The sequence below is a fragment of the Pteropus alecto genome, unplaced genomic scaffold (assembly GCF_000325575.1).
Source record: "Pteropus alecto unplaced genomic scaffold, ASM32557v1 scaffold8, whole genome shotgun sequence".
Classification (NCBI taxonomy): domain Eukaryota; kingdom Metazoa; phylum Chordata; class Mammalia; order Chiroptera; family Pteropodidae; genus Pteropus; species Pteropus alecto.
The window spans coordinates 17,032,043-17,045,279 of record NW_006494609.1 but is presented as its reverse complement, the minus strand read 5'-3'; the positions used below and the strand labels follow the sequence as shown (position 1 = coordinate 17,045,279).

Sequence of the window (13,237 nt, the reverse complement as noted above, 5' to 3'; positions counted from 1 at the left end):
GGCATCTCAGACAGCGCCTCTCCCGCAGCGGGGAGCTGGGCCTCACCCAGGGCAGTCTGGCCTTCGTCCATGAGGATTTCGATGCCAAAGAGACCTTCCTCAATTTATCCAAGAGGTATTTCGATACAGAGTGTGTGACTATGAATTTTCGCAATGCCTCACAGGCCAAAGGGCTCATGAATCATTACATTAACAAAGAGACGCAGGGGAAAATCCCCAAACTCTTTGATGAGGTTAATCCTGACACCAAATTAATTCTTGTGGACTACATCTTGCTCAAAGGTATTTTGATAACGTTCTGCTCTCCCAAAGCCTCTACGTCGGTCTCTTCCTTCTCTCTGTTTGGCCAGCCTGTGGTTAGTGCCCAGCGACCTTCTATGAGCAGGTTTTCCGATTTCACAAATAGATGCGTAGAAACAGGCACTGACCACGTCCGATGAACCAGGCGCGGTGCTGGGCGTGCTCATTTGATGCTCCTGCCCCGGCGGCCGCGTGCTTGGACTCCTTACTTACAGTTTACCAGGCGCCTCTGCACAGCTCTCTCCTTCTGTGACACTCTGACCCAGCGAATCTTCTGGGTCACTGAAAAAAACAGGCAAACGACCTGAGAGATTTAGGGTTGCATCTTTGCTCCTCCTTCGCTCTCTACTTTTGTGACCTGGGGCAAGCGACGAAGTCTCTTACTATAAAAAAATGGGGACTCTCCCCCCTCCTGCACAGACGAAAGGGATGCTCAGAGAGGTTAGCTTGCTCAAGGCCACATGACGAATGGCAGAGGCCACACTCAACAAGGTGGTCCTGACACTCGCCCCAGATCCTTTCCGTCCCGCCGCCCTAATGGGCCGTGGACTCGTGTGGGCGCCATAGCAGGAAGCTGATAACTAGGGACTTGCAGTGTCCAGGAGGAGGACATGCTTCCAGGTGGCCAGGCCACACCCCCAGGACAGAGGTCTGAGTGTGAGTCATGCAGCTGCACGCTGGCGGCCAACGCTGCATTGCATGGCAGTTTGTCAGCAAGGGCCCCAGTCTCTAAGTGGCGATAGCAGGTGGGCGCCATCGCTGCGTGGGCACGTGCACTGGACACAGGGCGGTCAGAGAGCCCCTCGTGAGCACGAGGTCTTCTCTAGCCTGCAGTGACCACGAGGGGGCAGGGGGTCTGTCAGGAGACACTTCCTCGCCGCTGCGTGTGATTCCAGCAGCGGATGGTACTACGCTTTGCCGGCCGGGGAAGAGGCCGGGAAAGGCTGATCTTTGGGGAATTTATTTTGCCTGCCGGAGCCATGGTCAAAACAAACCCCATAAAGGACTGCCCATCCTAGTTTGGCCCTGCCCTCTATGACTTTAGCAAGAATGATGCTCTTTTTTTGGAAGGCGGTTGTCACAATAAGTTCTCTTCTTCCATTCAGGGAGGTGGCTGACCCCTTTTGACCCTCTTTTCACTGAGATGGACACTTTCCACCTGGACAAATACAAGACAGTTAAGGTCCCCATGATGTACAGAGCCGGCAACTTCACCTCCACCTTTGATAAGAATTTTCGTTGCCATGTCCTCAAACTGCCCTACCTAGGAAATGCCACCATGCTGGTGGTCCTCATGGAGAAAATAGGTGACCACCTTGCCCTCGAAGATTACCTGACCACAGACCTGGTGGACACGTGGCTGAGAAACATGAAAATCAGGTACAGCAAGGCCCCTTGCCTACACAAGCTCAGCCTCCCACCTTTATAAGCCCTCACCATGATTTTGTGGTTTGGTGGCCGGTCTCCCTTGGTGAGCTGTGGGCTCCCTGAGGGCTGGGGCTACATTTGTCCCGTTTTTGGCTCTATCCCAGCATCTCTCACAGTGCCTGGCTTGTTCATTCCTTCAGCCAGCACTGATTACGATTCTCCTGTGCCAAGCACTGCGAAAATGCACCATGGAGCCCTCAGGGAGCTTACATTCTAGTGAAGGAGGACAAGTCACAGCATAGGGACGGGAAGGGGAGCGCCAGCAGGGTGCAGGTGGACACCAGGTGGTAAGCAAAACCCCAGAAGTGAGGCACGACCCTATGGGAAGTGGCACAGGCAGAAGCGAGACAGTTTCCGGGGCAGGAGTGTGCCTGGCGGGTTCAAAGAACAGCAAAGCGGTCAGTGAGGAGCGGAGGTCAGAGAAGAAGCAGGGGCCCAGTCACCCCAAGAAAGACTTGGGTTTTCCCTTAGGGAGATGGGAAGCCACTGGGGGCTCCATGCCGAGGAGCAACCTGGTCTGAATTGTGTTTGAAAGAGCCACACGGCCCCTGTGTGGACAAAGAAACTAGGGGAGTGAGAGAGGAAGTAGGAGACCAGTCAGGGGGGCACCAAGCATCCAGATCGGGGTGCTGCCCCTTGGGCTGTGGTGGCGGGGACGGGGCAGGGGAGCGATGAGCAGCAGTGGGGTCCTGGATCTACTAGGATGCACTGGATGGGGGTGACAGAGAAAGACTGGAGGAGGATAATGTGAGCAAAAGGAAAAAATATTAAGCTCCCACTACACACCAGATACCGTTCTGGGAACGTAACATATATTACTTCGTTTCATCTTCTGAATGACCCTGTGAAATTGGTAGTGGTATTTTTGGCTACACGTAACAAATTAAGAAATTGAGACTTCTTTAAGACAAATTTAATGGTAAACTTTTAGTTTTCATGCTTTTTATTTTTGAGACACAGAACTCTTCTTTCCAAGGTATTTTCAAAGAACTCCAATTTACATATAAAACAGATAATACCAGAGTTTCTCTGGCTACAGGTAAGTAGGGGGTTGAGAGTTTTCTTCATTCCCCTCTGGAGTTCTGGGGGTCTGCAGAATCTAGAGATTGAATACGACATCATCCTGGAGTCCGCAGGATTGCTAGAAGCGAAGAATTCCTGAAGCAGCTATTTGATTTGAGTTGTTTTTAAGCCATAGGGAAATGGATACAAAATATGTTATTCTTCGCTAAAGAGAACGTATCATTGACTGGGAAATAAAACCAGTTCAGTGAAGCTGAATTTAGGTAGGTAGGTAGGTCGGTCGGTCGGTAGATGATAGATGGTGATAGATAGATTAGAAAGATAGATGATAGATTAGATAGATAGATAGATAGATAGATAGATAGATAGATAGATAATAATAATGATGATGATGATGATGATGGATGGATGGATAGGAGAGAGAGAGAGAGAGAGAGAGAATTTATAAGCCAGCACTATTTCCCCTGAGCTAGACCATTAAAAATAATGGACTATACATACAGTCAACTGAGGGAGATGGGTTCATTAATGGAAATAACCTTAGAGGAAGGAAAAAAAAAGATCTTTTTTAGGCTCTTGTCTACCTTTCACCATTATATGTACTTGTATCACAGAAATATGGAAGTTTTCTTTCCAAAGTTCAAGTTGGATCAGAAGTATGAGATGCATGACCTGCTTAAGCAGATGGGAATCAGAAGAATCTTCTTACCCTGGGCTGAGCTGGGTGACATCTCAGTTATTGAGAGAAATCTTAAAGTATCTAAGGTAAGTTGGGACTTTTCGTGAGGACCCAAACCCCCAGTATGAAATGGGACTAAAACCAAAAAATATTTTTGCAAGCCATTTTAACATTGATAAAGTACCAAGTTGTAGAAAATTTCATTTAAATTCAAAAGACTTGAAGTAGCACCCGGGTCGGATGTTTTAAGAATTTCGAGCTCCTCTGTTAGAACATTTGTTCCAGTGATTTAATTTCTCTTATGCATCGCCATCCCTCTTCTCTCTCAAATGCTCAAGGAGAAATTTACCCCTGAAAAGGAATGGAATTGGTTCCCAGATTCGTTTCAAAGTTCATGAAATCACCCCACTTTTAAGACGAAAGAAAGCCCCGGAAGTTATCTGGCCAACTTCTCACCACTTGTGGGATTTCCCTCCTATAATAGCCCTACAAAATAATCGTCAGGTTTCCTTTCCTTCCTTCCTTCCTTCCTTCCCTCCCTCCTTCCTTCCTTCACTCAGAGCTGGGCCAAGAGGACAGTATTGCACTTTATTAAATTTCTTCCTTCCTTCCTTCCTTCCTTCCTTCCTTCCTTCCTTCCTTCCTCACTTCCCTTCCTTCTTTCTTTCTTTCTTAATGCTTCCTGTGACAGGGAACCCACCGCTTCTTTGAAAAGCAACCCAGCCCACAAACGGCTAAAATAGTATTTGGGTGTTTCTCATACACATATTTTTTGACCTGTAACTCCTCCCTAATTCATACTCTTTGGCCTTTGTTCTGCCTTTAAAGCTAAGAGCAAGGTTAGTCACCGTCCACAAGGAATGCCTCTAGCTAATCCGTTTTCTCTATGAAGGTGCAATTGGTTTTGAGGGGCAGCATCATTTGTTGTTCAGAGCGTTCAGTGCATTGCAGGAAACTGGTTAGGTCCCTGGCCCGGGGACCTAACTAATCACTAATGCCAGCAGCAACAGTCTCCCCGCCCCCAAGCATTATTAAACAGAGAAAACGCTCCAATGTTTCAAAACAGCAGCCGCATCTTAGCTAAGTTCTTTCTTAGCTGTGGGGTTTGGTTAATATTTTCCCATACAGTTGCATTTTCTAATTCCAAAAGAGATTAAAGACAGCATCCACTTAACCTTGACCTGCAATCAGGCCTTAGCATCTCGCAGAAGGTAAGTCAAATGAACATCACGGTCCTGCAGACCAGCGCCTGAAAGAATTTTTCCTGCAAACACATGAAAAACTGAAGAAATGTGCTGTTTTACAGTTTAAATTGCAAATCATTAAATAGTCTCCTTCTTCTTACTCTGGGAAGTAAATTTTCATTCCAGGAAGTTAGGGATTCTCCAAGTACAGGATTCTCCGTACAGGCCACCAGAGTTCAGAAAGACCTCGGTGACCCCAGGGCTCAGCCTGGGACTCCGCAGGGAAGTCCCAGGTGCTAGGAAGCTTCTACAAAAGACTAGCCACACTCTTGACCCCACGTTGCCTGCCAGAGGAAAGTCAAAGTATTCAGGGGTTCCGGGCAGCTTGAGAACCTTCTGGAGCAACACCAGCTCAGCTAAAGAATCAGTAACGCAAAGTACATGCTCAACAAGTATTTGCCGCCCTGATGCACGTGTGCACGAATCGGCCAGAGTCCCTGGGTCCGCGTCCAGAATGTGTCCCATCTGGGTTCCTGGGCTCTCCTGGTACTGTTCTGGGTTCTAAGGCAGTGCCTGGGGCCACGTCAGACCACGGCTCCCAGCAGAGGAGCCCTGTGCACTAACGGCCGGGGGCGTGGCCCCGTGGGAGGACCTTGGCCAGTGATCCCCAGCGGCCCCACCCCCTCCTCTCCGTTGCCGCCCAGGTGGCCTTCCACGTTATTTCCTTTTCTAGGTTTTACAAAGAGCGGTGATCGAGGTCAATGAAAAAGGAACGGAGGCAGTGGCGGGAACCTTCTCAGAAATCACGGCTTACTCCATGCCTCCGATCATCAAAGTGGACCGGCCATTTCACTTCATGATCTACGAAGAAAGCTCTAGAATGCTTCTGTTTCTGGGCAGGGTTGTGAATCCAACTCTCCTCTGACCCACCACAGGCACAAAGACTTGGTGCGCAGCAGATGAGGTCCAGGAACCGCCCAGGATATTGGCTCTGGGTGCTAATTTGAGCCAATCTTAGATAAATTCAAATTTACTTTAAGGAGCTGTTTGGACAGTCTGCCTGCTATGTTAAGCCTGTTTCTAAGAGCCGTTGTTGTTGGCTAAAGGCTGGTTTGGTAGAATAGCTTTACCCTTCTCTGTTACTCCTCTATCCAGACTTTTTAAAAAAAATGGTAGCTCAGAACACTATTTCCAGATGAAGCCTCGGGAAGACACGCGTGTGACTCATGTGCTTCACTCCCTTTACTTCCCCCTCCTGCAAAATAAGTGTTTTATTTTCACCAAAAGGAGAAGAAAATGGCTGGAGTGGGTCCTGATCACGCATCTGCCTCTGTGGGTCCCCGTCCACTCCATGGCGCGTCTGGTCATTTGGCAGAGGCCTTAACTAAGCCACAGGCCACCTAGTCTGACACCTGCATTTTACAAAGGACGGAAAAAGGGGATCAGAGTCAGGGTCACATTCTGCCTTGCATGGGCCCCTGTCATTTCGCCTTCACGGGCTCTCTCCTCCATTAAAAAAAATATTTGTATATTAAAAATGATATTTTATGACTGCATTGGTATAATGATAATTTTATTCTGGATTTTATTTGTCTTTATACCAATGTATATAATTTGCTTATTGCAAGAAGTAAAACATCTTCATAGATCCCTAAAAGTACTGTGGGCCTTAGGCACTGTGCTTACTGCACCTAATGAATAAATCATGCCAGACAGCTCATAGGATGCAAAATTCTTGCCCAAGGTCACCCAGTGTGGCAATGGCAGGGTCTCCCTGCTCCAGGCTCTAGCCTATTCCACTCTTCCTTCTATCTGAGACTTCTGGTGGGACGCAACTAAACAGGAAGCATGTGCTCGCCTCTGTGACCCACTGTGGTTAAACAGAATACAAGCCTGGACCTCGTGCCAAGGTTAAAAGGAAAACAGCAAATATCACCCCGCACACCCCCGTCCCGAAACTGTCTTAAGCAGTCATTTTCTGTTACAGAGACAAGAAAATATTTGAGGAGTAAATTCAGAGACTCAGGAATAGAGCTAACTAATCTGGGACTGTCAGCTGTGTCAACTAAATGCCTAATCGGATTTGTTTGCTATCCAATTTCATACCTAAAATTAATGTATTGATTAACTTAACTATGAATAGAAATCAGAGTAATGTGTATCATACTTAATGTGAATAGGTAATGATATAGGGCAGCAGTATAAGGATTGACTTTTCATCATTTTAAATCCTGGACGTGAATTCACTCCTGTGTTCCTTGGCGCACCAGTTCATCAGTGGTAAGCGAGGCCACTCTAGGGCCTAGAAAGAGAGACACAGATAGAGGACTCACTCCAATGGCATTCTCCAGTGACTTGTTCGTGTTCAGTTAGTCAGGTTCATTTGTGGAAAAATCGTACAAAGAGACATAAAAAAGGGTTCAAATTACCCACTTTTAGGAGAGGAAATTGAGGGGGGGAAAAAAGCCTAGGAGCACATATGACTCTCTGCAATAACTAGGGCCAAACCCAGTTGGAAAAAGATTCTTTATTACTGAAGGATTCACATGACATGCAGGTCACACTCTCCCTTCCTCTCTCCACATGCATCGCAAAACGATGGTGGCATAACGCTGATACCTAACGCACTGCTCTTTAGACAGAAAATAGCCTTATTCTCTATTAAAAAAAAATTTTTTTTAATTCCTCAACATATGCTTGAAGAAGCTCCTAAGACACTAGGTTTCAGATTTTCCTATATGCATGGTGAAGAAATACAGATCAACAAAAAGTGTAATTAATCATACAAAAAAACTCAAGGTTTCAACTGAGGGGGGGGCGGAAATGTGGACATTGTAACAAGGTTTCCCTATATTTGTCAGATTTTAAAAACTGTTCCTTGTCTACAGCCATGCTACCCTGAACAAGCCCGATCTCCTCTGATCTCGGAAGCTAAGCAGGATTGGGCCTGGTTAGTACTTGGATGGGAGACCACTTAGGAAGACCAGGCTTTAAAAAAAAAAAAACTGTTCCTGTAAAGACTCACATTCTCTCTCACGTGCGCACACACACTATAACAATTAAGAACAGATTATTGAGTTAATCTAATTTATTTACTTTCACTGTAAAACTCCTACTTGAGCTAAAGAACCTGTTCATTTCAATTCAAATTTTCACGTATACCCACTAACTGCAAGTAAAAATGAACCCATCCTTCCAGAATAAGGGGTCTGAGCTCAGGAAGTTAAATACAATTTTTAAATGTGTATGAAGTTACAGGAAAAAAAATTATATACGCTCTTTATTTTACCTCAAGAAAGTAAAATCTTTTGAGCCCTATCTCCATTTCTGCCAGTAAAATTGAGTTTTACATGTCTTGTTTTTCGCTTGTAATGCTAACCCGTGAAATTCTAGACCCCATCCTTATAAATGCAAGTTTCCATAATTAAACAGACGAAGGTGATATTCCTGTTTCGCTGCAGCTACGGAGGGAACTCTTTGTCACACTAGTTTAAGGGAACTGTTTGATAAGTTGTTAAACCGATTGTTAGTTGTTGAATGGAGTTCTATGCGGATAGTCATAAGTGTCACCAATTTGTTTTTTACTGTGTCTTTACATATCTGTCTTTGGAAGAATAAAATTAACAAATATTTCGATGATTTTAGAAATTACCATGTTCTGTGGGAAAAAAAGAGAAAACTTCCAAATGTAATTTTGATTGTCTTAATTGATAACTTCGTGCCTTAGAATAAAACTGCAGCTGACTTCTGTAATTCTTGAATTTTATAAGCAGTGGTGACTTTTCTCCGTCAGATCACTTTCCTGTTCTCCACATACATAATGGAAAATGAAAATTCCTGACTCTGCTAAATTTATTCTTGAACAAATAAACCGGAATTCTCCATTTTATTTATGGAGAATCTCCATAAATGAATCTCTATTAATCTCCAATGCTGATTACGAATCAAAGTGCTGGGAAAACTGCTGCCTCTCCCATGTCCCATTAGGTACCACGGATATCTCTCCTGAATCACAATGTGTCCAGTCCCATGTCACTGATGCTGGTAGGAGACATCACTAAAACAGGTAGATGAAATCCATAAAGAATGAACTAAATTAGCCAGTATGGTCAAGCTTCTCACACCTACTCAATTTTAACCCACTAACGAAATGGGTAGTTGAACAATTCCATTTACCTGATTGTCCTTAAATGAAAGATATTAAGAATATCTAAAAATAGCCAAAAAGAGGCCACTTTGTAAGGCAAAGGGGAAATGAATGGCATGAAAGTTTAACACTGAGTGGCTGTCCTGAGTAATTTATCGTTGACGTTGGTATGCTTTTCTTATTCATTGCTTAAAAATAAACTGTCTTACTCTTTAATTAAAGAAGAAAAACTGCAGGAAAAGTATTTAAAGCTTTTTTCACAAACACAGGTATCTCGTTAACCTATGTTTTATTTTGAGTAAATTCATTATTCATTATTTCACATTATAAAAAGTAACCACACACGCATATGCATTCACAAATTAGATCATCTTTATCATACATCAATATATTTTAAAAAACAAATATTTTCTAATATCAATATAGTTATATGCTGATTGCATTTTCAAATAGAGAAGCTGACAATAGCTTCATACAGTATATCTCAAGAACCGACATTTTAAAATTAATAACTGTATATGTTCCACAGGCAAATTTTGATGGAAATATTAGCATTAGTACAAATAAATGCTGTTGACATAGCTTAAGCATGATAGCTTGGAATAACAGCTGATTCAAACTAGATTCATCATTTTTAATTAAGGACAAATACAATCTAAAATGTAAACAAAGTATTTATAAAATAAATTCTTCTAGGAAATAAAGGAAATCATCAGTCTATTATTTTTAAGGTAGTTGTGGCTAAAAGTTATCAGAAATCTTTGGAATTTTCATTGCCAAATTTAAATTTCAGAATGCCCAGGTACACAACAGATTGTCACCACAATTGGACTGATAAAATTGCGGACAGTTGTCTGTACCCTTTTCAGTGTGACTTTCCAACTGGGCTTGAGGATTCATGAGAAAATGCAATGTATTTCTCACTCTCAAGTCCCCCCTCCAAGTGATTATCTAGCTAGGGCAATTTTAGTTGATTTGGACTTTCATCTAATTTTTAAACACTAAAACTCTAGAAAAATTAAATAGATGGTTTCCTGCACAAATAAAGGCAGATTGTCTCTTCTGCTGCAGCAGTTAAAGCACACGCCTAAAGTTGTTTTTCATGACACCTCACTATCACATTGGAATTCTGTGACCACATTATTATCTAAGAAATGTATATTATACCTCCTAGGGAATCTAATTTCAAATATGGAACTTCTAGCAACGTCGGCTGCCGCTGTGTATCTTTTCCATTCATGAAGAAGAAAAAAAAAAAAAAAGCCCCAGCCATTGCTTTAGCCTTTGTCTGTCAATCACATCTTCCCTTTGTCTTCGTTTTGCCTCCTTCATCAAGCAGACGATTTAAGGATTGGATTTTCTGGATTTTCTTTGTCAAAAAGAAAGAAAAAAAAAATGCGAGAGGAAGAGAGGAAAGGAATGGGGGAGGAAGGAAAGTAAAGAAAAAAGAAAGAGAAGAGAGAGAAGAGAGGAGAAAAAAAAACATGAAAAATGTTAGCCACATAATGCTTACAAAGTAAATTACAAAACATAGAATCTACTTTGAATAAACCTAATATATAAGAATTCTGATTAAGTGAAAAAATAAATTACACATTAAAGATTACTTGGAATTACCTTTAATTACCAAATCCTGTGTGCATCTAACATAGCATTCGATTCAACTCATATAACTTTTCCTACATTTTTTGTTTTGTATAACCATAATAGAAGTTAATGCAGCCTCAATATGTCAATTGTCTGATTTAAAAGACTTAAGATACGATGCATTCCCATATTTCCCTTAAATACTGATATTCCTAAATACCAGATGTGTGTGCCATTTCTAAGACACTAAAAAGTTGGAGGATACATTGCATAGAATTCTTCTGAACAGCAAAAACTGAGATAATTAATACTTTCTGAAATCACTTTCTAGGCTTATTTTAAGTAAAAAGGATATATTTTCATTTGGATATGGCATGGTGCCGAACTACAAATAATAATACTTCACAGAAACATAACCAAACATGACCACATCGATCACCTATTCCAGTTATGTGGCAGTGCACATTCATGAAAAAGTCCAGATTAGAAGCACATCATATGGAGATACAGTTATGGGCTCGTAGATCCAGCCAGGTGTTAAAAAAGCAGCTGTGATACCAATATTCCTCCTCCTTCAGAATATTCAGAAAAGAAGAAACGAACTTGATGTGATTTTTTAGCAGCGTGTTTCTTTCTAGATTTATTTTTAAACAATTATACATATAATTGATTATATAAGTATTAGTATAATTATATGACTATATTACATATGTTGAGCAAGAGAAAATTCAGTCTATAAATAGGAAAAACACGCTCAACAATGAAAGAACAGATAAAGACAATAATCTGAAATAAAGGAGAGGTGATATAAATACAGGAAATTTCGATGGTCTTTATTTTTAAAAATGCCTACAACATTTAGAAAAACAAGTTGAGAAGAGAATGGATTATATTATCATGTTATTAAGTATGCTCTTCAACAGAAGAAATCCAGGGAGACCTTTTGAGAGAAAGAGGGTCACAGGTGATAGAGAGGACGGATCTCAGGATGCTGGGACTGGAAGGTGCCTTAGGGGATAGACCAGGAGTCAACCCTGTCATTTTACAAACGGGATGACGGGGCCCAGAGTGCTGAACTGAATGTGTGCAGCTGCTTAACTGCTACTAGAACCAGGGTACAGGCTCCCGCTCTGTGCTCTCTACAGCCCATGACCCTGTCTGGCCTCTATTCTCATGACTTTTAAATGGAACGTCCATAGTATAATCATTAGAGCAACAACTGTATGTGCAAAGAGCATTCTCTGCAAATAAAAGTATCATCTGTATTAATACTACTAACTTATAATATAACTATTATTTTTTCTATTTCCCATTAGTTTCCTGTTACATAGTCCTACTTTTTCCTTGAGTTCCTTTCCATAAATTTGTTTCTAAGTTTTGAATGAATTTAGCTGTATATTTGTATATATCAATAGCCAATTAAAATTTTAGAATAAGTTAGAATATCATTCAGTTCCTAAAAGGGATACCAGCATGGAGTTTCTGCTAAAAAAAAAAAATGCATATCAGAGACTTTACTAGAAAATACTCATGAATAAAATGAAATATGTTTAAAGATAAATCTGAATCCTGTTTCAATTCTGTACTCATCAGAGATTTCGGTGCCCCATAGAAAGGGTAAACCTGCAGATATGGTTTGAAGCAGGCTGGACACATCACTTCGACTGTGACACGATGTCTTAACACGGTGATTGTTAGCTACTACTCTCCTCAATGTTTAAACTAAAAGAAACAAAGCCTTCAACACTGAAAACAAGATACAAATAGCACATGAAAAGGAACCGGGGGTGGGCGAGAATAGAGGCCCTTTATAACCTCAACTTCAAGGACAAGCTTGGCCTCCAGAAATCTCCAGCTTACTGACCTACATGCTGGACCCTACGTGCAGTAACATTTCTTAAGCGGCAGCAGCTGCACTGTCTTTCTGTGCTCTGGGCAATGAAGTACTGTGTGCACTTAAGCTAACTAGGAATGCAATTACCCCCAGTGTCTTTGCAGATAAAGTCCTGGAATACAAACATTCCACAGAACAATAAATAGATCTCGGATGTTAGTGGGAGCCATTTAAAGAGTCTTCTTGATTCCCTGAAGTTACAATGTTTTTGTCATATGTACATCATCTCATATAAAGTCTTAAGATAACAGAGGCACATGTGCTAATAATAATCCCTTTTAATTTTGAACATTTCCTCGTTATGGACATTTTCTGTTCTTTGGGAAGGAAAGTACCTGAGGAAAGCGTAGGATAATACACCTAGCAGTGCGTCACTGAATTACTCACAAGGTGGCCTTCCGTGGTTGTGTGTCTTTACTTCCACTGCTCTTTGCGTCAATCGAGTTACCTGTCCCACGGGAGGTGCTTGGAAGGGCAGTATTAGGAGAAAAGGAAGTTGGAGCACTACTAGCATTTCGAGTCCGGAATGAATCATCTGAAAGTAATACGTGTAGAGTCAGACATTTTTAATATACTAAGGAAGATGTTAACCTAAGGGAAGAAAAGTTAATAATAGCTGACTTTTTTCTTTTAAATCAGTTTATCAGGGTATAATTTATATACAATAAACTGCACAAATTTACGGTTTTGACCCGTGAAGCTCTCACCCATTACTACCAAATGTTTCCTCCTCTCCTTGTAAACGCTCACGCGGGTCCCCACCCCCTGGCAACCACATCTGCCTCTTGTCACTATGGATCAGTTTTCATTTTCTAGAATTTTATATAATCAACAGAATTATGTTGACTCATCTATGTTGTTGTGTATGTCAATACTTCATTCCTTTGTATTGCTGACTAATATTCCATTGTATGGATATGTCAAAATTTTGTTTATAAATTTTCCTATTGATACAAATTTGGAATTTTTTTTTCCAGTTTTTGACTATTATAAAG

The 13,237-nt window shown here is 41.7% G+C and overlaps 2 protein-coding genes across 4 annotated transcripts in view; one reads left to right on the top strand and one right to left on the bottom strand.

Annotated features, from left to right (window-relative positions):
* Nucleotides 1-5,539, top strand: part of SERPINA10 (serpin family A member 10) — a 5,922-nt gene extending 383 nt beyond the window's left edge. The window contains 5 exon segments of the mRNA XM_006925647.1: nucleotides 1-3; nucleotides 5-282; nucleotides 1,407-1,680; nucleotides 3,366-3,516; nucleotides 5,348-5,539. The exon segment at nucleotides 1-3 is cut by the window's left edge and continues 383 nt beyond it. Of these exon segments, the coding sequence (XP_006925709.1) occupies nucleotides 1-3; nucleotides 5-282; nucleotides 1,407-1,680; nucleotides 3,366-3,516; nucleotides 5,348-5,539 (898 nt within the window).
* Nucleotides 5,540-9,032: 3,493 nt separating this feature from the next.
* Nucleotides 9,033-13,237, bottom strand: part of PPP4R4 (protein phosphatase 4 regulatory subunit 4) — an 82,439-nt gene continuing 78,234 nt past the window's right edge. The window contains exons 25-26 of one of the 3 annotated variants that reach the window (XM_025042153.1): nucleotides 12,630-12,777; nucleotides 9,033-10,130 (exon numbers count right to left, since the gene is read on the bottom strand). In XM_025042153.1, the coding sequence (XP_024897921.1) occupies nucleotides 10,106-10,130; nucleotides 12,630-12,777 (173 nt within the window). In that variant the 3' untranslated portion in view covers nucleotides 9,033-10,105. Of the gene's footprint in view, nucleotides 10,131-12,629; nucleotides 12,778-13,237 lie in introns of those variants that run through there. The other 2 variants (XM_006925556.2, XM_025042152.1) reach the window with 2 other exon arrangements.